The sequence below is a fragment of the Equus caballus genome, chromosome 3 (genome assembly GCF_041296265.1).
Source record: "Equus caballus isolate H_3958 breed thoroughbred chromosome 3, TB-T2T, whole genome shotgun sequence".
Taxonomy (NCBI): domain Eukaryota; kingdom Metazoa; phylum Chordata; class Mammalia; order Perissodactyla; family Equidae; genus Equus; species Equus caballus.
Window position 1 is genome coordinate 62,315,418 of NC_091686.1, and position 25,591 is coordinate 62,341,008.

Consider the following 25,591-nt stretch of genomic DNA (forward strand, 5'->3'; position numbering starts at 1 on the left):
CAAATCTTCATCAGCACCGATATCCGTCCTATAAGCATTTTTGAGCACCTAACATACGCCAGGGACCTAGAAATATAATTGTATACCAGACTCTGTGAGTAAGTAGATTATCCAATAGTCTCACAAGGTGTTTAAGTCAGAAGGACACATCATTCAAAATGGCTGTCAGCTAAGAGCATTTCTTAAGTTCTTTTTATTACCCTGAACTTGGGTTGGACAATGTGCAATGAGAGCAGATCTGTTTCCTCCAGAAGTTCGAAGTCTGAGGATACATTGATGTTAACATGCACAAGGAACACAGTAAACAAGTGTTGAGCAAATAAAGGAAGGTTTCACTAGCTGAGTGACTTGTACAAAGCAGGATCTCAGAAAATACTTAGAGAACTATTGGGACAGTGAGGGAATGGTGATGGAAAGTTGTGTCGTGAGCTATGCTTGTTTGGAGGAACAGTGTCCAGATGAGATTACTCATGTTTCTTCATGAATTTCTAGAAGGCTTCATGGAGAAAGTGGGATTTCAGTCAAAACAGAAGTATTCAAAAATCACAATTAAGGTCCTGGAACTATTTGTTATCAACAATGAGTACTCTGGCCATTCCTCTCCCTCTGGATTAATTCAGATTTGCAAAGTCCCTCATAAAATGCTAAACCCAGAATTAATCCCCATTTTGGAAACCTCTTGATTCAATCTCACAGTTCATTTTTTTTTTTTTGTCTAAGACATAGCCTTTAAAAATATCTATGTTTATTACTTCATTGACAATTTTTTTCATGTGATTGTGCAGTTTTATCTAGACATAGATTTTTAGTTTTATCTGAGGAGAAACCATGTCCTTTTTTTGGTGCCTCAACATTTTAAGACTCATACAATCGTTGATGAAAAAGCTAGAAATGACATTTCAGATCATATGGTGGAGGACAAAACAAGCCCTAGAGAGTGACTTGTGATAAATATACAGCAGAGTCAGGACAAAAGACGATTTAATAAAATAAAAAGTATGTAAGAGTTCTTGATTTCTAATCTAGTATTTTTATTACATAAAATTACTTAATTGCTGATGGATGATTTGTAGCTCAGTTATCTGATGGTATGTCTGAATGTTGTATGTGATTCTTAGATGTAAAAATGCTTCCACTGACTCAGCTTAGCTTGGGGTGCTCCTCCCTGCTCTCCCTCTCCCCTGGGACTTTTAAATAGGGCAGAGCAGAAGATGGAGGAGGTAATTCTTTTCTTCAACTAATACCTAATCACATGATACTCTTATTTCAAAAATAGGCTAGTACAATTAGACTGACTACTAAAAGAAAAGTAAATGAGTAATGTTCATTTATCTAAAAGGTTTGTTTCAAAAATTTTTTTAAAAGATCACTGGCTTAAAAATAGATTTTCCATGATCAAAATTGAGATATAGCAATGAAGTAAATCTTAAAGGAAGTGGAGAATTCCTTTGACAAGTTATTTTTCTTTGCTTCCCATTGCAGCAATGTCCACAATACTGTGTTTATTTTTAAAATTAAATGTACAAGCAATGTTCTGCAACTGTAAAAATGGTGACAGAATTCAAGTTTTTGGTTATTGCAATATTTTCTTTTCATTATTGAAAATGTGGGAAGTGATGGCTTAGTTCCTCTCTCCTTTAGAAGGGTAAAAAATGTTAATGTGAGAAAATTATTCAGTGTTCTATTTTAAGATCAGTTTTATAGAAAATTTACCTACCAGATTTATGGTGTTTCATTTTCAGTTACAAGAAATAAAACCATCTAAAGCAATATGATTATCAAATTTGGAAATACCTTTTGTCAGTATTCTTTATTATTGTCACATTATTTAACGGAACTTCTGGACCATTACAACTCAGCTAAAAAAACTAAGATAATTTATGTGCACCCACACTCACAAATTAGTCTTTTTAGAAGGACGTGATGGTGTCTTTTGTGAAATGAAAACCATGGTGTTATTACATCTTACCGGAAACCTCCATTTACCTCTACAGATGTTCCAAATAAAGAATATCTTAAATTAAATTAAACAAAGTATAATTTAAAAAACTAAAATGTCAGTCTGAAGGTGTTTGTCACCTATCTTCTAGGCAAATTAGTTTCCTAAGTTTAAATATAAAATTCACTGACATTTTTAGATAAACATAATCACAATTAAACAACTTTACTTGATGATAGATGGGTCAAGTTACTGAAAAATCATCAACAACTATATAAGCAAGGACTCCCTTAGAAAGTTGTAGGTATTAGTAAGGATTTATATTTATACATGTTTTCTGTACATGAGTTAATTCAATTAATTTAGGTAACTTAATGCTTCAGTAGGCCTTAATTAACTGTAATTGTGTAGGGCCAGTAAACTAAAGATAAGTGTAATGCAAATTTGTTTTTTTAAATTTTAACTTAGCTTTAAATTTTGAAGTTAATGAGTCCTGACTTGCATAATATATATTTAGTGCTATCCTATTTTAACTTTCATATACTAATCAAATCAAACTGGGAGTACAAAATAAGCTCTTATTATTTAGTTTAACATAAACTACAAGCAGCATTAACCTAATACAGTATATGCATTAATTTAGTTTGTTATTAATCATCATTAGTATCATCTTTTCCTTGCCCATTTAGGAACATATCTCTACTGTTCTCTTTTTTACAACTTTAATTTTTCATATGTCCTGAGAACTTGATAGTGCACAATACATTAGAATAAACTAGAGGATTATTTTTAGCTTTATACTGTGTATATAAGGCGATATGCCATTGAATAAAGGTTGGACATATCTTTGTTTGCAAAATCCCCTTCTTTCATTTAACCCAGGAGGATTTTAATGTATAAATTAAATACAACTTTTGTACTATTTCATTTTATATTTTTTAAAAATCATGCATTAAATGCAAACAACATTTAATCAGATTATTCGCTTTATAATAAAACACTATGTTAGAGTATATGCATGATGTTTTAATTGATGGATGGATTTCATATATGTTATATATAATATATATGTGCATATTTTGTTTCTATTAAAACAAAGCAATCTGCTTAAGTGGTAGTGAAGTTCAGTTTTGCTAAGTGCCTACTTCGCATTTCTGCACCAAATTAAACAGTACTTTGTTGTAAGAAAAGAAGTTTATCACTATTTAAAAGAAAAGAAGCATGCTTAAATAAAAACCACCAGCTGTCTGTGAGCTCCTCTGTTCTTTCTATGAAAAACGTACTTCTAAACGTTAGCTAAACCTTTTTATTGCCAAACTTCTGAATATAAACGTTTGTATTTCATAGAATTCCATAGAAATGATTACCCAAGAAAATGAATAAATCACTCAAATTCTCTTAAGTTAAATTTTCTGTGATTTATGCCCAACATTCAGTATTTGGGTTGAGAATTAAGTGCCATTTTTGATCATCAAATTCCCAAACTAAATTTCTCATATCACATGGCCAGCTTTTTAAAAATATACATCAGAAAGTTTCCTTATTAAAGGGCAGATCTATTCACTGGAATAGTTACCTTCAGGATAGGAGACTCAAAGGGTGTTTGACTGAGTCATGAGAATATTTTTGACAATGGGACTTGACATGGATAGCTGTTACACGATTCATCTCCTTTGGTTCTCCATGTTTTTCCGTTAAGTGGGTTGCTCCCTGTGGATCTATACAGTGGGGATAGCAGAGGGTCATAGAAGAGGTATTTTTAATCACTCCGGTTTCATAGCGTATGCTTGATGGACAGAATAAAATGTATTCCTCCAGCTGTTCAAGAATGAGGGCAGGGGGTAGATAAAAGGAGAAGCGCAGGAAGGGAGAATTAGATCTCAATAAATGGCTGCAAACGTAGTGTACTTGTGCCTCTAATCCTTTTCCTTATTTCCAACTTTTAATTTCATCAAAAAAAGTCATTAGAGTTTCTCCTTACTTCTAACCCATTATAGTCCAGCCACCAAAGGGGTAGGATTCCACATAATGTCATGAATTTACACACACACACACACACACACACACACACACAAATCCAAGTCGAGCCTTTGGTGCTGTGGATGAGAATTTAAACATTTTATGATGTAGAACTAAACGTACATTATCTGAGGTATGGTAAAAAATAATAATAAAAAGTGCCATGAATAAGAAAAACGAAAAAGAAATCCACATGTTACAAATGGGCTATAAACACATTTATAATTCATAAACTGCATTAAAATGGTTGTTTATGTCATATTAAAATAATAAAAGTAAGAAAATATGCTCAATGCAGAGGTACTTTTTTTAAAAAAAACAAAAAAAGCAGAAAAACAAAAGTTAATAAAATATTTCATCTGCATCAAAATATTCTTTGGAAACCAAAAATAAAAATGTATCATGTATGTTCTTTCGGGTTGATCTGTAAAAATCAGAAAAATACGTAGTACATGCTGTTTAACTTTCTGAAAATACAGAGTCCTAGTATGCACTCAGCATAAAGCAAAAGGCTTTATGTTTTGAACTGAAGCAGTGTGCTCCGTATATTCGTAGAAAGAATTCCAGTTCAGTTCCTATCAGAAAACGTTTTTGTTTCAGTCAAACTGAAACAAATGACCTGACTTCAATACAGTGTAGCATAGCTGAAGCTGTGTCCAAAATTGTTTCTTCAGAGCTCTAAAGACACCTATAGAAACTCCTGAGGGGAAGGCATGATTTCTCACAAGGCCAGGATGAATATTATCCAAAGCGAAACTTGAGTCTGTATTTCACTGTGTTGGGACTCCTCCGAGGTGCGGAAAGGGGAACCTTTGGCTTGGCAGGATTAGGTGCCTTTTTCTTTTCAGGAACAGTTACTGTGAAAGAAAGTTCTGGCTGCTCCAACTGCTTGAATCTTGGCAGGAAGTGGGTAGAGATGTGCTGGGGCTTAACCCGGGGGCTGCAGCCTCGCTTAGCTTTCCCTCTTTTGTTCAGGGCCACATACCACTCCCGTCCCGTTTTCTCGGTTCTGTGTATTGCTGAGGCATAGGTGTTATAGCTGTTTTCTTGAAATCGCTCCCTGAACTTGCAGTCATCTGTAAATTTGGCCTACGGAAAAAAAAAAAAAAAAGGAGAGATTTAAGTAGTCATAATGTTTCAGCATGTAATAAAAGGAGGTCTTGTACTGTAAAGAAGAACCAAGAATTCCATGGGCCCCTGCCCTGCTTCTCCATTCTCTTTTATAAAGATATATTTGCTTCTCTTAAAGTTGCTTTAAAATTACAATTTTCATTTCTATATTCCTACTCATCTTTGTAACTCTAATATCTGTTTGCTATGTACTTAGTGAAATAATATCAATGTATATAAAAATGATAACAGGAACTCCCAATGTATTTAAATTCTGTTATTGTTTTTAAATTACTTTGAAATTTGTAGCTAAAAAATTAAGTTTGAACATAAGATTTTTTCCCCCTCTTAAGCTGTGAAGAAAATAAATAGAACTATATTACTGAGGAACAATTAACAGTACAACATGAATTCATGTTCAGAGAAATGGGGTTATATTATTCCCTTGAAACAAGAATACATTTTTCAACATTATCAGTGTGATCCACAGTGCTGAGAGAGGAGTAGCATATGGTCCTATTAATATTGCATGTGTTAGAGTTCTTTAGGAAAAAAATATATCTTCACACAGCAATACAGGAGAGGGTATTTGAGGCCAAGAAGTAAAAATTACTTTTTGGAGTCACTAGCAACACTTCAGCCAGATCCCTCTCTCTCTCTGTCTGTCTGTCTCTCTCTCTCTCTCTCACACACACACACATATACATACATACACACACACACACAGTATCTGCCCTTGAAATGCTCATGGAATAGTGGAAAAAGCAGACAAATAGACATCCATCACAGTGCAGCTCGATAAATGGAATAATGACAGTGGTATGCCGAGGGTACATGATAGCGTAGAGGAAGAGCATCTAAGGGGATGGAGGTGACAGGGAAGAGGGCAGGAAAGTCTTCCTAGGAAAGGTGACATTAGAGCTGAGACTTCAAGTACAATGAGATATTGGCAAGGCAGGTGATGTGAGAAAGGATTTTCAGGGAGCGGGAACAGTGTGTTCACAGGTCAGCACAACAGTACTATGAGTAGTTCAGTGTGACTTCCACTTAAGATGCATGGGAAAAGGAACAAGAGATGAGGCTGACAACGTAGCCAGTATGAGCTCAAAAAAGGCTCAGTTTGCCATGTTGAGGAAATTGAAGGAATATGGTATGGAGGAGGAGTGTGATCATGGAGTCAGTCATGCCATCAAATAAGAATTCTGCCAATTGAGGTCTTAGCTTTAGGCTCCTTATTCACAATCCTTACTCCATTGGGCTATTGTGAGAATCTAAATATTTTTCTTGGGAAATGATCTGTAGCTTCCATCAAACACAAAAGAGTCCATAACCCCCAAAGAATTAAAATTCCTATCTTAAACCAGATGACCGGGTTTCACAATTTCAGGAAGCACCATTTGTATAGAATTCCTGAGTTTGGGAATACCAAATATTTTGATGTCTATATATAAAAACACTAAATATATATATGATATACTTTCTATATCAGACCAGGAGATACTATACTAGAATTTAAAGTCCTTTTTTTCTTTCACTTTTTCTAGTACTGCCAAACTTCTCTCTGCACTACAGATCACAACACCGTAATCTGAAAGTCTGAACACTGCAAGGCAGTCTACATAGATACACTGTTGATGGCCACGTGAAATTTTGACAATATTAGAAGACAACCAATTTCAGAGTATTTCCAACAGCACATTTACCTTACGTACGACAGTTTACCCAAGTTATTTACATTCAAGTATAGCTCAATCAATAAAGCTCTTTATTGGGGCACTATGAAACTGTATATTTAGAACTTCCACAAGTCTGCTGGTGATTCCCTGGAGTTGATCTCTAACAGGCTGGAAGTAGGTGTTTGAAAGAACTACCACCTATGGATTCCTCTCATCCCATCATAACCTGCCGACCCATGTCCAGGCCAAGGGTGCTACGCTGATATCACTTTAGAAGAGCACACATTTATTGTTCCTGTTTTTTACTGAAAAGACTTTTTTACAAGTCAAACATATAGATTTGCCTGCAGATGCTTAGCTCTTAAAAGGACTTAAATGCTCTCCCATTTAATTAGATAGTCCCAAAGTTTTATTTTAAAATAAGAGCTATAGCCATCTAGAATGTTTTGTGCTACATAAAAGGATAAACATTTTAGAAAAGTGTGAGGAATTTCATTAAAAAGAGTAGAAGGTGGGGCCAGACCAGTAGCATAGTCATTAAGTTTGTGAGCTCTGCTTCAGCAGCCTGGGGTTGACAGGTTCGGAACCCCAGGCGCGGACCTAGCACCACTCGTCAAGTCACGCCGTGGTGGCATCCCACATAAAATAGAGGAAGATGGGCACAGATGTTAGCTCAATGACAATCTTCCTCAAGCAAAAAGAGGAAGACTGGCAACAGGTGTTAGCTCACAGCCAATCTTCCTCACAAAATAAATACAATTTAAAAAAATAAAAATAAATAAAGAGGAAGATTGGCAACAGGTGTTGGCTCAGGACTAATCTTCCTCGCCAAAAAAAAAAAAAAAAACCCACAAGAGTAGAAGGGATATTTACCTTGCCTCAGATTTTCTTCTTAAAATGTATTTGAAAAACATTCTTTAGAATATATAATACATTATACTTTGACCTGACTTCTGCCCGTTTCACAAAATATCCATTTTCCTGAAATAGAGATAGCACCAGTTGCTTTATTCAATTTTGACAGGTTTGTTGAGTGTACTGCATTATTTAACCATTTTTTCCCGACAATGTCAAAGAAAAAATATGTCATTTTTTAGTTGAAGTGGCTAACAGACATACATGCATAAACAACGCCTCCCCCCCCATACACACGGTGAATTAGACCTATAGCAGTTCCGTCTTAAGGTCTTCATGTGAGTGACACCCCACCAACTCTGACTGCTAAAGTTATTCCATGTAAAAACTTTCTCTTTTTCTCCTCAAAATTTGTGTTCTAAAGTTCTTTCTTAAGATGAAAGATGGCTGTTCAGGCTCTAGATTTTTCAAAGTTCACCTAGCTGTCGCACAGGGTAGAGACGTTCAGAATTCTGAGGACCCACACACTACCTGCAGCCCCTCAGCCATTCCAAATCCCATATTAAAACAGGAGGAAAGGGGGTCAGACTGTTTTGGCTTTCTTAATTGACTTCTAATTTAATGTTTTGTCTGAAAAATTCTTCCAGCTATGATGGAACAGAACCATTTGAAACAAACATTTCAGTGAGTTTTTTCATCAGGAGATCTAGTTTCTTCTTGAGGGGTCAACTGTTCCTGTTGGCATTCCTGGCCTGGTTGACAAAAGGGTGACCCTAAGCAGTGTATCGCTGTCCCTAATGTCACACATGCAGCATCTTTATAGCAGAGTTGCTAAGCAGCATAGGTCTTAGCTATACATTTACCTTTACATTTATTTTGGATAATAGATTTTCTAGGCTACATTTAATTTTTAAAATCTCCTTTGAATCATAAGAAGTCCTTTAGCAAGATATATACTTTTTAAATAATATCACTGTATTATTTCCTTAGAAAAAGTGAAGTTGCCATAAAGACTTTTTCTACAGTTAACGTGTGAAGTGAGAGGTGAATCAAATTGCAAATAAGCTATTGAAATCAGGACCTCCGTCACTTCATGGTCCTACCACCATTGGCCACTACAACAAAACCAATCCTTAAAATGTTTGTAAAGAACCCCTATCTTTGTTTCAAATTCAATTTTTTGTGAGTTTATTCAACAGATGTTTATTGACGATGTATCACATGCCAGAAAAACAAACAAGTGGGTCTTAGAGCAAATTAAGCCTGAACTATCGCGGGAGGCAAAACTGATAAAACTGAGGCTGTCCTACTTTGGGCACATCAGGAGAAGGCAGGATTCTTTGGAAAAGACAATAATGCTGAGAAAAGTAGAAGGCATCAGGGAAAGAGGAAGACCAAATATGAAATAGAGTGACCCTATTAAGGAAGCTATAGTCATGAGTCTACAGGACTGAGGACAGGACACTGTGGACATTCCTCATTCCTAGTGTCGAGAGGTGTCAGAGCTAACTTGACGGCACGTGACAAATCACACGCCACACACTGTGTTAGTTGCCACTTTTACAATGAAAAACAATAGAGATGTGGTCCCGCCCATGTTCTTTGTTGACTGAAATGATCTAAGTTTTTCTCTTTAATTTTTCCTTGATCTTGCAAGTGTAAAAGCAAACTACATTCAACAAGCCATAATTACAAAATTAAAATGAAATGTTCAAATCAGCTAATTTCTATGTAATTTAATATAGTCCTTATTGACAAAACAAATAAAACTTAAACAAATTAAATTGTTCTTTGCTTGAATATCCAAATTATTCAGAAGAGGGGGAAAGAAAGTGCTATTGCGAAAAACAAGAACTTTTGGATTAGAAGGACACTTGGCCCTGATTCTACTCATCTCTTCACACAGTGAGGGCACACAATGGATGTTTAGAAGAAAGGTCAAGTTCAGTTCAAAGAAAATAAAATTTGATTAACTGGGATATTCTACAAAAGATTAATTCTGCTTAATTGAAATCTGAGAGTCAATTAAACCAAACAGAAAATTCTTTCTGAAATGATATGTTTTAAAAAAACTTTCTAAAACCTCTTAACATAGTTTTTTGTTCCTCAGTAAATATCATGTCCTATGATGATTGAGGATCTTGTCGTGAATAAGTCAAGGCAATGCAATCAAGTACCAGAAGTACCAGTTCTCATACTGCGCCACCATGGCAGTAAATATGCAGTCTATGGAAGAGGTGCAGAGAGAAGTGTGAATTTGGACACACACTAGTATAAATCTTGGAGTCTGTGGAGTATTTAATCAATTTTAATACTTTATTTAATACTTTAATACAATATTTAATACTTTATTTCACTTTGTTTTCTTTGATTTGCCTCTCTATTGAAAAATCTTATAAAATTAAGAAATAATTAACCAAATATAAATAATTAAAATGTTGTTGTTGACTGTTATAGCCAGCCCATGTGGTCTAGTGGTTAAGATTTGGCGCTCTCATCGCCGTGGCTCAGGTTCATTTCCCAGTCAGGGAACCACACCACCCGTCTGTCGTCTGTTGGTTGTCACGCTGTGGCGGCTGCATGTTGCTGTGATGCTGAGAGATCAGCCACCAGTACTTCAAATACCAGCAGGCTCACCCACAGTGGACAGGTTTCAGTGGAGCTTCCAGACTAAGACAGACTAGAAAGAAGGACCTGGCCACCTACCTCCTAAAAACATTGGACATGAAAACCCTATGGATAGCAGCAGAGCATTGTCTGATATAGTGCCAGAAGGTGAGAGGTTGGCACAAAAAGACAGGGCAGGGTTCCACTCTGCTGTCCACAGGGTTGCTAGGAGATGGAATCGACTCAAGGGCTCTAACAACAACAAATAGACTGTAATAAAAACAATTATAGATCAAATTGTGCTCTAAGCAAAGTTTTCTTGCTGAATGCATCCCTCCTTCTTGTTCCCCTACCTCTGTTCAGTGCTTCCTGATTCCCATCCCTAGGCCCAGCAATGGGGCTGCCCAGGCCAGGTGACCTTAGGCTGTTTTGTATGATTGTCCAGGATATTCCCTGCACAAAAGGCACCCAGCCTTCGTGCTAAGTGAAGGTTGAAAGCCAGACCCTGCTCTAATTGCTCCCAAGCAGAGTGCCCCAGTACAGGGCAGCATGCACCCAGAGGGGCTGCCTTTTAGACTTTACTAAATAAGCCTCATATGGGTCAGTTATAGCCATACCATGCCATCGCCAGCATTTGGCCATATTTCCTGCTTGGCACTGAACATCTCTCTTCTTTATACTGAGCAACCAAGGGAATATACAAGTTGGATTTAATAATAAACCAACCTGAGCTAATGTGGTGAAGAATACCAACCACAGGATTTCTCCTCCTCAGAACTTCATGAATTGACTTAAAGTTACACAGGGAGCTGGTTCAAAATGCATATTCCCCAGGCCCTATCTCCAGAGACTGTGTTTTAGTAAGTCTGAGGTGAAATCCTGAAATTGCAGCCTTAACCAGCATCCCATGTGATTTTGATGCAGGTGAAGTGAGGACCACACTTGGACAAACATGATATAAAATAGCAGTTTTCTTTCTGATGCTCTTAATAAGTCAATAAAGCTGGGCTACTGAGGGCTACTATGTGCCAGGTGTTTAACATATATTATTTCATTCTCACAGTAACTCCGTGACTATTAGCATGCTGTTATCTGATTTTCCAGTCAGAGAAGTAAAGAAAATTATTTGTCTAAAGCTCCACATTTATCAAGTGCCAGGGTAGGCCTGTGACTTAAATCTCAGATCTTCTGATTCCTAGATTCAAGCTCTTTCCATAATACCACACAAACCCAAGACCACCTCCTAGGCTTTTGTGTAGACCCACCTGCCCTGAAGTTGCTCCATGGTAAAATGCTGGTGAAAAACAAGCGCCACTCCCCAAACCATCAGAAAAATGTAACACCGTCTCTGGCTTTAGGCTGAAATGGATTTCTGAAGCTACAAGTCAGTTCATCACACTCAGACTTCCTCAATAAAATAGGCCCCCTAGCCAGATTTACACAGAGAGAAATTAAGGGGAAAACTGGTATTTACTGCAAAAGCAGAGCCCTGCACCCGTTTTTGAGCCTGAGTTACTAGAAATTCGATTTTACTATGTAAATTGAAAGCTCTTGGAGAGCAAGGGGAATTCTATTCAAATGCCTTTATACAGCTCGAGGTCTCGCCTGGAAGAGTGGAGTGCTTAATAATTTATTTTATAATGATGATGATAACTATTGCTCAAGCCTCCATTTCCCCAACGTGCCCAGCTTTAGGGGCTGCCGACTCCTCCTCACTCTGCCCCCAGCGCAGGAAGTCCAGTCCAGACGCTCATCCGAGGCAAGCCAGCTGGCACCCTCTGAAACCAGGAAAGGAGGAGTTTTAGTCCTTGCTTAGGCTGATCAAACACACATTCCATGCCTGTTTCGTAAACTCTGCAATTAGCTTTCCTTCCAAACATGATCCCCCTAAAACCCTGAGAAACAAAAATAATTCTGCCACATGCTTCTCACTGGATCTTTAAATTGAGCTACAATGTTTTTTCCCTAATAGGCAATGAGTTATCATGCATACTTTATGAAGAGACTGAAGAATACATGATAACTACCTTTTCCAGGATTTACACTTTTTTAGGGGAAAAAAGATATACAATAGGGCTCTGAAAGAATTATGAGATTATGACTATAGGAATTCCTTGCCTCTTAAAGAGCTTTAGCCTGGGAATTTTGCTTTCAAATGAGGTTGCTTGGAAAAAAGGAAAACCAGGAGATAAGGGGCTACTATATGCATGAAAAGTTTGGACCTAAGGAAAAAAAGGTCAATGATAAATAGGATTTAGGGCTGATCCAAATATCTGAGGGGTCACAGCTGCTTGACCTCCAAATCAGAGAGTCTTCTAAGAGAGGAGATTGAGGATCATCAGACAGCTGTCTGAGAGCAAATTCTGCAAGATCTTTTTCAACAGTTAAGTACTGACTACTTTCCAGGCACTACTCTAAGTGTCTTGTATGTATTATCTCATTTAAAACACTCAAATATCACAATAGATTGTTACTTTAATTTTCCTCCTTTTACAGCTGATAAAAACCAAGGAATAGAAAGATTAAGTAAAATGGCACACTTGGTAAGTGGTGGAGTGGGAGTCAGGCTTTGGCAATAGAACTGTGCTCTTAACCACCACTCAAGGCCTTTCACTCTTACATCTGGACCCACCTCAGACAAACCCAGAAAGGCTTTTTTTCTTTTCTTGTTTTTTTTTTTTTTTTTGAGGAAGATTCACCCTGAGCTAACACCCATTGCCAATCTTCCTCTTTTTTTTGCTTGAGGAAAATTAGCCTTGAGCTAACATCAGTGCCAATCTTCCTCTATTTTGTATGTGGGATGCCTCCACAGCACTGCTGATGAGTGGAGTTGGACCACACCCAGGATCTGGGCCTGCAAACCTGGGCCACCAAAACAGAGTGCAAGGAACTTAACCACTTGGCCATAAGGCCAGCCCCCATGGAATTTTTGATAAAGACAATAAATCTGAGGAGAGGGCAGGAAGGAAGGAAGGAACAGACAGACCTGAGGCAGAAGCAGGAACAGACAGGCAGAAGAGAGACAGAAAGAGAAGGATGCTCAGTCCCACAAGGTCCTCCTCCTAGGAATGAGTTGAGAAAGAGAATAGAGGTCACAGTGAAGGCTCTGACTAACCCTCATGGCTCTTCGGGAAGCAAATTTCTACTCCTACTCTCCATAGTTCCCAAGGCATTTTGAGAAGGAGAAGACCATACACCTTCATCCTTGTAAAGAATGCTGAAAAGACTTCATGAGAGGAATTTGGCTGCATTGTGTATTTCGAGTATGCTCGCAAAGGTTGTAAGAGAGCTGCATGTAGATTAGTGTGAGCATGTAGATTGAATGAGGGCAGGCGGCAGAGCACAGTGAGATGGTCGAAGTTGAAATACAACTTCTCTTGCCGAATCAACAAAGAGCACACAAAGGAAACCAGCATAAACGTTGCCTAAATCTAACCGTTCTGGGCTTTCTGTTGACCATCTTTGTGTCCACTGACGATGAAGCATTTTCTAAATGAAGATTTTCTGTGCACTTTCTATGAAAGTTCATCTTTGAGAGAGGTTCCCTATGCAACTCGTCATCACATTGAATAACCAACATTTCTAAGATTCTGTGATAAGTTCTGCTGCAGACATGTCCCCTTCTTTCTAGATTTTAAAATCTAGTGCTGAAGACACAGAAGTAGATGGGAAAAAATGATTCCAAAAGAAGAGCTTGGAATGAAAGAGAGGGAAAGAGAGAAACAAGCAAAAAAATCTAAGGATGAACCACAGTATTCATTCTTTAAAATGTAATACAAAAATATTATTAAACCATGCAATCATTAATTCCTATAAAATAATAGGTGAAAACAACATAATTGGTTCCAAACAACGCATAATATCTTCCTTCAAGGTAACTTTACCTACTAAGCTTTATAGCATTTAAAGAGAAAGAATTTTAAAAGGATATAGTTCTGGTTCAATCGCTTGTTAACTATGTTAAACTAGGAAAAACTTCACATCTGAGACTCTTTCCTCATCTAAGTAGGTTATGAGGTAATGCGAGTGAAAGAGCTCTTAAAGAACTATGCAAATACATTATCTCTGCCTAGTAACTAATTTTTAATATTCTGATTGTTACTATAAAAACCAAGTTGAAAATCTGCAATTATCCATGAATATTTCTCAATATACTATAGGCTTACTTGCCCCAGAATTACAAGAATACTTTACATTTTTAGTTCACATTTACCCTATAGATAGAACCGAAAACGTACTCCTTATTAATTTTTAAATTTTTTTCTAGTTTTATTGAGCTACAATTGACATATTGTGTCAGTTTAAGATGTACAATATAATGATTTTATTTATATACATGTATATATCCTGAAATGATTATAAAGTACTCTTTAAATGCCTCTGCAGAATTATTAATTTGAAGCAACTCATGAAATACACATTTAATCCTAAGAGTGTAAGCGTTTTTAGCCTTTTTAGTGATGATGCGATTTTGTAAAAAATTAAAATGAAAATCAAATAATTATATTTAAAGTTGTAAGAACAATTTTTTAACATGTTTAACTAGAAACTGAAAACAGGAAAGAAACCATCTAGGCTTAAAACTGATAATTGCTAGAATTACTACTATTTCTAAATTCAACTTCCTTATAAGTAAATCACTTTATAGTTTGATTAGGTTCCCATCTAGAGGAAAAGTACTAATCAAAGCTCAGATAAGAGAAAGTGGGTTTGGACAATTGGTTGAAAAAGAATCCACATAATCGTGGGGCTTAATTTTTTATCCACAATTCAGCTCAAAGTCATCAGAATGACTTTCATATCAAAGAGCATCAGTGAGTGACAGGAGCAAGGCTTGCTTTGTGCTGTTTAAAAGTCATTATTCCATGAAATAACTTTAGCCTGCCAAGATGAGAAAGAATAACAGATGCTGTTTTTGCATTATCTGCATTATTTCAGCCAGCCATCCTTAGACATTTGGGTCAAATTTCTGGAAATTTGCTGCTTGCATTTGACAGAGGAATCATGTATCCTCACCTCTTGGTCTGACCTTTCTAATTGGCACCCATTTCTAATACTTTGCTTTCTGTGGCAATTTTCCTTAAGCTGGCCCAAGTTTAGTCTATTTTTTGCATGTACCAGGGCAAATTAAGTATTTTAAAAAGTAAGATTTTCACCCCAAACAAACCAATAAGAGAGGTTTCTTTATATGCACTGCATATTATTATGATCCTTGCATTTCGAAGGCGTTTCAATCTTTTACAACGTTAAAGTAGACGGAGGAAACGGTTCTCTGTGCAGATGTGTTTGATCATTGTTTTCTATTCTATATGTGGAGTTTTAAAAATCAAATTTTTTAAGTAAAGTGGCATGTCCTACTTTTCCACAGCAATGCAGAACTTTGTCCCTTAAAATAAAAGAGCAGTTATTTTATGAATACTATATTATAACTTGCTAGAGTAAATAACTAGCCCAGAAAATGAAATAGGTAAATCTTTTTATAATTCTTGAAATCAATGATTAAAGAGGTTAACAAAGGTTTTCCATTTATCTTAATAAACAGATTTTAGGAGTTTATTATATTTATATTATCATATAATAATAGGTAATATTTACTGAGCACTTACAATGTCCAAATACTGTTCTAAAAGCTTTATCTGTATTTTCTGATTTAATCCTCAAATAACTGTAGAAATAGCTTGAATTCTACTGTCTCCACCAAGAGGTATTAGCAACTACATTGAGATGCTAGGGAAAGGAAAATTGAAAGGTTTAAACATGGAACCAAGTGAAATTCTCATTGAGCTTTTTAAAGGTGTTTAAATAGAAATTATAAATAGTAAGTTTCAGTGATTGCACTCACTTAAAACTGCCTATATACTTTGAAAACTGAAAAAGTGATATTTCTCTGATTTATTTAATAAAACTTAAAGGGAGTAAGGATTAAAGGACTAGTATAAAAGAAGAATAGCTTTTTAAAACGATTTAATGTGACAAAACAGTATACTACAGAAAAAGCACAAATCACTTTTAAGTGCTGTGCACATGTACTAATACAAATCAACAGAATCTGTGAGTGGGAAAACGAAGCCAGACATATATTACTATCTTTAAAATGTTTTAGTGCTTCTCAAGTAATGAGCATTTTCAGAACAAAGCATAGAAATCTATACCTTGTAAATTGATTACAAAATGTAAAAATGATTCCAAAAAAATTTTGAGTGAGAAATTAGTCTTCACAGTTTTAAGAAGTACTTGGTTTTGATGCAACAAAAATGCAAGATGAGAATTGCTCAAATGGATCAAATAAAATTTCTCTATGAAAGATCAAAGTCTTCTCATTATTGGTTTCTTCCTTCCATACTGATTAATACGAAGATGTTATATTACTTAGATCCAATTTTTGACATCAGGAATAACTTAAAAAATTAAATAAGAACCTGATCTATTAAACACACATATACACAAGCACCGCAAACCTGTAAATTTAAAATATTATATATTATTTCCATAATATTTCTCCTCGCTTGAACCACTTTTAGGAAATAAATAACGGCAATCACTTTGAGAATGCTGTTTCCAAAAACGCTTACCCTTAACATTTTTTGTGAACTCTATATTATCTTTTCAAGTAAATAAAATATTTAAGTGATTACTTATAAAAACACATACAATTCTCTTGGTTAAAGGTACATACAATTTTATAATAACAAAAAACATTAGGTTCTCTGGGCGAATTCTCCTATCCACCAATTTGAAAGATCACTGCATTCCATTCTACAAACGTAAAATCTTCATAAGCCCTTTAACAAATATAAAGTGGTTCTACTTACACTTGCATGGAGTTTTCCTTTTTTTGACATCGCTAAAAATTTGTTGCTGAAAACTCCTCGTATTCCTACAATCCCCTGAGACACAGCAAATATTTCCAAAATACCTAGGATGACAGAAATCCCAAAATAAAACACAGACTCCTCTATATACCATTGTGAAGAATTAAATTTCTACATAGATTCTTCCCATTCTTTATTACTGCAATTTAAAAAAAGTATTTAGCATCCTTATTTTTTGTGCCATTCATTAGGTAAAAAAGAAAATGCTATCGCTCAAGTGTTCATTTAAAATGAAAAATTTCAAGATTCGAAAATTTAGTTTGGCTTCATTAGTAATTCTTTTTTTTTCTTACAAATGATGAGTCCCTTTTAGTAAACAGTGTTTGACAACACAATCTTTTCAAGTTCTAAAAGAATTGAAAAGAATTTTTAAAATGTTTTTCAAAATAATTCTCGTGTATTGTTTTTCTATCAGAGATAATACCCTACTTTTAATAGTAAAGCACATAAAGTCTGTACTCAAGACTAGTATAAACCACTGAAACTTTGAAAATATTTATTTACATAAAAGAAATTCCAGTTCTCAATTTATCATAATTATAAAGTATAAATCAATATATACCATACTCAATCATTTAGTGAGTAGCTCATTTAAAGATTACACATAACAACATCCTAAAAGCACTATAAATAATGTGGGATTATTGGCTCAATGAAGAGTTTAATGGATTATGGTTTGGAACATCTTGCATTTTGAATGACTTTTCTGGAAAAAAAATTTAATGAGATATTTTGTTACATTATTGTTTTTATATTTGGTATTTTGTAGTTAATATTATCAAGTCAATGTCCCTTTGTCTCCTATAATAATTTGAAAGTTTACATCCACTGGGTCAAGAGAATCACACACCACAGGTCACTGAATATTTTAAGAAGATGAAACTCACAGTCTGTATATAATTGGAATTCCTGCCTGTTTATCATAAACTCATATATAATGTTATATAAACACAAGAAAAGCATAGTGCTTTTTTGCTAATTGCCCACATCAAATTGAAAAAAAGGGCAAAATAATATAGTTTACTAGAGGTAAAAATGGACCTGTCCTAGAAAGGAAGGAAGAAAAGAAGCAAGGATGAGAGGGGGGAGAGAGAAAAAAAAAACCTCAACATTTCAATCTATAACATTTTGAGAAATATTTTAATTAGGATATCTCAATAAGACTCTACTGAATAGAGAAATTGATAATTTTTCTGAAATAACAGTCTCCTCCTGCAGTATTTGAAGTACGTATAAAATTATTCACTTTATAAGAAAAGCCCTATATTGTGCACACACATGTATATGACATACAAATACATATATATGAATATTTTTATTGATCACATGTCACACACTGTGAGCTAATACCAATAATTGTAGCAAATACTGCCACATATTTATTCAACTTGATTTCTTAAAAATACTTGATCAGAAATTTCATGGGGGAAAAAAGAGAAGCAGAATTCTTGTTTTTGTTATAAGCATTCTTAGCCTGGAGTAAATAAAACACATCTCAAGAAAACTGCGGCTACCAATTTATTAATGGGTCTTTCTTTAAAAGGAAAAAAACCCCTAAAAATTGTTAGAAGGGAACTACTTCTGCTTTTAGAAAAAGACTGCTAAAGAAACTGTTGCCTCATCAATTCCTTTCATCAAAATATTTTCAAAAGGCTAATTACAATAGATTTTGCTGTATAGATTATTTGACTGTGATGCACACCCAAGGATTTAGAAGCATTACCGTTTTATCAATAGCAGCAAAGCATACAGAACGCTCTGTAAAGTCAAGTACACTACACAATGAAATACGGTGTAATAAAATTATTGATAAAGCATGAATAGGACATATGGTATGAAGTTATATTTCTATCAAAATTACAGAAGGATTTTAAGCAGCATTAACGATTTTAGATATTTGGGTGATGGGGGATATAATCGGGAATACTGTATTAAGTGTGTTAAAAAACGAGACTGGGAGAACTTGAGAAATCATCTATGTGTGGAATGATGGCTACCAAAGAGACAATGTGCAGTTGGTAGAAAGGCGATTTGTTGTATGTCTTCCCCCAATTTACTCATGGTTCTACCTTGTTACAGGTTTTCTGTTCCATTCTCTTGAAAACTACCTGGTTTTGCAAGCTCAAATCTATTGTGTCTTAGTGGAAAAAAAATTACACGGTAGCATAAAAGATAAAATTCTCATTAAGGATATGTTTGCAGGCTTACATTTAAGAGGGCAAGACAAAAGGATTCTATAAATATTTGTTTAATGGGAACACTGCTTTGTTTATGTAAACTATTGATTTCTGACAACTAACGTTCTGTTTTTAAGAAAGACCCATTTTGACTCATTTAACTTGTTTCCTAACACACTGTACATTCTGTGTGTATATGTTATACAAAATTTGCATTGTAATGAATTTCAAATATGAGGAAAATGAAATAGTATATGTGAAAGTGTTATTGTTTTATTACATACTACAAGGTTTCTTTTCTTGTAAGTTCCAGTATAAAAATGATTTCTTACCTGAGAAAGAAAGCATTTTATAATTTTAATAAAATTATATTTAATTGAAAGCTTAAAAAATGTATTTTTACATATGTCATTCTATTTGAAATTATGAAGAATGTGGGAAAGAAAAAAGATGAGGTTAGATTAAACAATTGTTTTTTCACATAGGCAACTTTGAAATGATCTTCTAAATCTTAATGTAATTATGGTGTAATATTGGAAACACTGGTAAGATCATAATTTCGAAAGTAATTTCATCATGTCATTTTTTCTAGATTATTTGAGAAAATTCTAACAGGTCCCACAATTCAACTTCCTGCCCCCACCAAGAGATCACAGGTTTCTTGGTTTTACTATACCAAATCTCAGGAACTCACTAAAGAATTCTACATAATATTTTAAACCCATGTGCATTAAATCACACATATAAATCCCAGAAACATTTCTCTAAAACTGATATTTTTTCAATTTCAGTGATTTCCTGACTTACCGTTAGAAGACAGTAATAATAAATTTGATGGAAATTTACAATTCACGTTATGGATGCCAAGATGATATCCCTAAGCAAAATCATGGAAGGCCAAGTATGTCTCACAGATTATAGATAATGATGTTTGCTAAATTGGATTGTTTTCTTTGACCTTTTCACTATCTCTCTTTCCCTTTTCAGGAGACCCCATAGGCACAGAGGTATAAAGACATGTTTTAGTACTCTCCTAGTATTTTGGCCCTCTCCTGCTTAGAGAGTGGGATGGGAGGAGGATCAGTATAAATTCACATTCTAGTGACGATGTCTTATCTTTCCTAGTGTGTTCACATTTAAAAGGATCAAAAGAAAAGGGCAAGGCTTAACAGAAGGAATTATTCTCTCCTGGTGTAATTTTGGGACTGACCTCTAGGTTGAAGGAGGCAAGAACTTGGTGTCTCTCAGATTTACACACACTGTTTAATCCACTTACTTACAAGCATAGGCATGCACGACAAAGTAAGTTTATTTCAGTAAGAAAATACATATCTAGATTTTAGTCCCCTCCATATTTTTAAATAAAATAGAAGTCTATTAATGATAGTTGATAATAATTATATAGACCTCTCCCTTTTCTTCCTTTTCTTGGTGAATAAGATATAGACACAGATATTCCATGTATTTAGAAGCTTTCAACAGCCATCTGAAAATCCTCAAAGAAAAATAATTTAAAACTGAAGCTTCTCTATCTGCTTTCACACAACAACAGATACAGTCTGTCATTATAAAATCTGAGTCTTGAAATATCCAGTTTGGTAGTCTTCACTGATTATATTAGTAACATAGATATTGAGTTTTTCTATACAGTGGATGCAGATTCTGGTTTTTCTAGACTTGGGGGACTATATAAAGGTGAACTCTACATGACACCAAAATTGATAGTGTCATGTTTTAAAAAATCAATAAAATTGAGGGTTCTATTTAGCCAAAATATATGATTGGAATTTTCCTATTTTATGTGAGCACTTTGACTTTGTCTAGCCATAGCCTTAAACTTTTGCTCCGTAAATTAACAATTATCTGATAGTCTATTCCTCAATGGCCCAAAGTCAGACAACGGAAGCACTAAATTGAAAGCACTAATTGAAACTAAATTGAAAGCATAGAAATTAAAGTAAAGCCTTTGTTTTTATTCAATAGTTGGATTTTATTATCTGTCTTGTATTGTGCATCTTTCTTTATCCTCCTCCATTATTTCCTCCTAATAAGAGTTCATGTGCAATGAGCTTGGTTCCTTTTTCTCTTCAGAACTTAGAAGCTAAGACTATAATAATTGAAATACCTTAACTAAATAAATTATGTTTCAAAATCTATGGCCAGAGTGTACTTCTGAAGGCAAAACTAGAAAATATTCACGGTTTGTCAAAATTTTAATATCAAATGAGAGTTGTAAAACATATATATGCATACTGTATATATATAGTATATATATATTTATCTGTTCTATCCGACAAATATTACAGAAAATTACTAAGTTTAAAAGAACCTGCTAGAATGCAGTTTCATGGCAAAATTTTTACTCTTTTCTGAAGTAGCAAGCTGTGACTAAAAGAATCTAAGTTTTCCATCATTGCTCACTCGCAGACAGTAGAATTAGATGATGAGGTCTATCATCTGTGGTCCTTGACCCGGCTCTCTCCGTGTCTCTTGTGAGAAAAATGTTTCCTCATGTACTCTAACCAACAGTCATGACCAAGGCCTTAGTTTCCACAAATGCCAGGAAACCATCAAGTGCTGCCTGTAAGAGGTATATGACCAGTTGCAATCAACAGTCTGTTTCCCTTTCACAGCTACTGAAAAGCCGAGACCCATTTTAAATTTCCAAATTACATGCCATCCTACTAAACATGACATATTTCATAAATTATTCATTGATCAATGGTAGCAAAATCTCGTAAAGTAGTATTAGACACCAGACATCACAAAGCAGAACATTACCACAATTGGAACATTTAAGTTATGCTTTCCTCTGTGAGAAAAACCCATGGAAGGCAAAACTAAAAAAAAACCCACACTAACCCCAAAGTAAAATATCAAGCTGAGTGAGGTAGGCATCTTGTATTGGCTGAATGAATGAATGAGTAAGTGAATGATAGCAAGCCATATAAAAAACACAAACTAAATTGTGAAAGGCTATTGTAAACTGGAATGAATTAGGAAAGTGTTAGTTAAATTAAGGAAGTTTTATCCAGGGACTGTTTAAGAAACATCCCTGTACTTTTGTAGATACCTTTCAATGTAGATTTAAAAAAAATTCTACCTTGGAAATAACAGATAGTAGTCAATGTCTTTAGCTGGATGTATTCTTTATTATCTGTTCTCATGTTCCCTCCTGTGCTTTTCTACAGCTTCCCCTCCTGCAAGGCCTAAACTGCAAAAATCTTTGTCTCTTGTGGTTTCTTCCAAGAGAAGAAGGTGACTATCTTGGGAATGAGTATGGTGTGCAGAGATCTCTAGGGTAACCCACTCCAGACACATTCGTTTACCCCTCTAACCTGCTCTTTGTTGCATGCTAACTTTGGGTCTTCCCTTGGGAACACACAAGTTATCCTCTGTTGGTGCTGATTTCCTGGATAAACTACGAGAACACAATAGAAAAAAGTTTTCATGTGAGAGAAAGGAAGAAATATTACTGTAAGTGGGGAATAAGTTCTGATGTCTGATGGAGCAGAGTTGAGTGGAACAAAATGAGAAGGACAAATGGAATACCGAAATAGACTAACTCTCGCCCTTCTGAAATCTCGGAAAACTCCCTCTTCTCTCCAGCAGACCTTGCCCGTTAACACCAAAGATGGGGGCTTATTTGATAAGATCCAAATGAACCTTAAAACGTGGGAAGAGTTTCTCTAAGGAGCGTGCGGGAGGCCCTGGGACTGGCTGGGGCGTAAGCAGAGGGCCGTCTCTCGGGTTCGGTGCTGCAGGTCCGTTCACCACGTGCAACACCGTCATCTGGGGCTGCACAACCCGAAAGACTAGACCGGGCAACGCGCGGCGTGGAGCCGCTCCCCTTCCTGCGCGACCCGACCGGTCTTCCGTACCCCGCCTCCTGAACCCCGCGGACGAGGCTTGCCCGCCGGTCACGCCACCAGCCTGCGCACTCTAACCCCGCTCCCGAGGCGGCTGCCAGGTTGCCAGCCCCGCTGTGGCGCCCGCGCTCCTCCGCAGCTTGGGGAAGAAGTAGCCCAATGGCCATGGGGTAGTTGGCTTGAGACGCAGCGAGTTAGGTACACCTAGGAGCTAGCAGGCTGACACACGTGAGCCGGGTGACCCTACGCAGCGCTATCTCCAGGCCAGGCTTCCGCTCTCCCTGGGTATCTCGGAGGCCCCGACTCTGCTTCTACCTGGCGGACTAACTCCCCCCGGAAGAGCGATCTGCTCTGAGGAGGAAAAGCCCCGCAGAGATCGCCCAAGTCCTGCTTACAACCTCAAATCATCTCTCCCCTCAGCTGCCTAAGGGCACTCCGAGGAATCAGAGGAGCGGCAGTGACGGCGGTCTGGAAACGTAGATAGGGTGGAAGGGAAGAGGAGATGAGAAAGGAGGGGGAGAGAGAGCTAATGAGAAAACTCAGACAGAAAATTTAAAACTTGGCTTTAAAAAATCCTGCAAAATTTGCACCTGTACCCAATTGAACCTCCTCTGAGTTTCCTGTAAAATAAAGAACTTTCTTCTAATTGTCCTTGGGGACAAAAGGCTGGCCAGTCTTCCTAACAAGGTGTTATCATGGTCTCAAGACACTAAACGTTGCTAAATCAAACTCTGGAGATAATAATTCGAATGTCCATCACGTCTGCCTCTCTAAACGTGTCCAGTTTTCCAGATCACTGTCTTCCTCCCAGCAGGGGTTGTCTGTATATATGTATATACACATACAAACATATATATAGTGCAAATATGTATATATACTAGACATATACATATACGTATATACATACATAAATTACATATGACATTAATTTGGGGTTTATGGTGGCAGTTGGGGGGAGCGTGTGAGATCTGATTCTTCTGAAAAAATAACTGTTCAGTTATGGGCAGGGAATAGGGACGCACTTTGATGCCTAATGAGAAATGCTAGCCTAGTAAACAGAAGCAGAAGGTAAACAGAAACTAAATGAGGAGAAAGAAGGAGATTTTTGTTTTTTCTCCAGGTACAGACTGGAGGCTCCTCTTTGGGACCAGGACAAACTGGAAACAAGATGCCTGTCCATGCACCAGCCTCCGGATAGCCTACCCCCCCAGGAATCGCCATTCCTCATACCCAGGAGAGGGGTGCGTGTGTGCGCGCCGTGTAGACCGCATCTCCACCCAACCCGCCGGGCTGTTTCGAGGGACAGTAGGGTCCCGGGGGCCGGGGCTCCGGACGGTGCGCCTGTGGCCCAGGAAATAGCCGGCTGTCCCTCCCGGGTCTCCCACCGCCCGCTTAGGACGGGTTTTGGAGGAGAGCGAGCAACTTACTTAACATATTGGCTTCGTGGGAGCCATTGACTTTGCCATCCGGGTAGATCTGCAGATGGAAACCAATGCCCACTCTGCAGTAGAGGCTGCCGGTCCGGCGACCCGAGGGGCTCCACTGGAAACTGCCCTGCTCCAAGCCGCTTGCTTGGCTGCCCAGAGAAGCCGCGGGGGAGGAGGAGGCAGAGGAAGAGGAGGAAGACGTCGTGCTACTGCCGCTCCGGCTGCTGCTGGCGCCTCTCGGGTTCCTATCAGTGGCAACGGGTCCGGGTTGCCCCTTGGGGGCGAGGCGTTTCTCCCCGTGAGCCCAGGCGCTGAGGATCAGGTGGCTGAGGAAGAGGAGGAGAAAGGACAAGCTCATTCTTCCAGCCGCGGGGGTCCTAAGTGCATCTTGTAGGGCTGGTTCTGGGCTCTGTAGCCCCCGCGCGGCTGCGTGCCTTTGGTGCTGCCCCCCTCGCCGCACCGGGTGGACATAGCCTCGGGGAAGACAGAGGGAGAGGGGGAGAGAGAGAGAGGCCACCCGAACGGATCTCGGCGCTGGCACTGGGATATTTATAACGCCAGTGATCTCACTGCTCGGTGCACGCCTGCAAAGCTTCCCCTCACCCGCCGCTTTGTGTACTCTCTGGCCGGTGTGGGGAGGGAGCCTCGCGGTCCCGGGGGCGGGGGGTGTGAAGGAGGGAGGGGATGGGAGAGAGTGAGTGGGAGGAGAAGCCTGGCAGAGAGAAGCTGCACCCGGACGCTGGGCGCGCACACCAGGGCCACGCACCCCGGCAGTTCTCACGCGCCACTCGGCCACCCTCCCAGTGGCGCCAAAGCTGCGCGGAATTTAGCTCCGCGCGAGCAGCTGAGTCTCCAGGGGCTGCGACGGAAACGGGGGGTTGAAACGTGGAAGTGAGTTCTCGTGCTTTCCCACCTCGGCCTCAAGCTTGCGTCCCAGCAACGCGCCCTTGCCTACCTAGGACCCAATTTCCAGGTTCCGTTCCCTTTGCCCAGCAGACCCGGCTATCACAGTGCCTGCCCCTCGGGAACTGCGTCCAGCC

General features: G+C 37.5%; 1 protein-coding gene across 4 annotated transcripts; it reads right to left on the minus strand.

Moving 5' to 3' along the window:
• Positions 1-163: 163 nt before the first annotated feature.
• Positions 164-25,179, minus strand: FGF5 (fibroblast growth factor 5). Of its 4 annotated transcripts, none has more exons than XM_001492556.6 (3): positions 24,552-25,179; positions 17,019-17,122; positions 1,128-5,047 (listed from the first exon to the last, which is right to left on the minus strand). In XM_001492556.6, exons 1-3 carry the CDS (start codon positions 24,907-24,909, stop codon positions 4,700-4,702), a joined length of 810 nt encoding a protein of 269 aa, XP_001492606.2. In that variant the 5' UTR covers positions 24,910-25,179; the 3' UTR covers positions 1,128-4,699. The 4 variants fall into 4 exon arrangements, with proteins under 4 accessions (XP_014594361.1, XP_001492606.2, XP_070118432.1 ...); XM_070262331.1 differs by lacking the exon at positions 1,128-5,047 and adding an exon at positions 11,472-11,984 and having other exon boundaries at positions 24,552-25,068; XM_070262330.1 differs by lacking the exon at positions 1,128-5,047 and adding an exon at positions 12,997-13,268 and having other exon boundaries at positions 24,552-25,046.
• Positions 25,180-25,591: the final 412 nt, after the last annotated feature.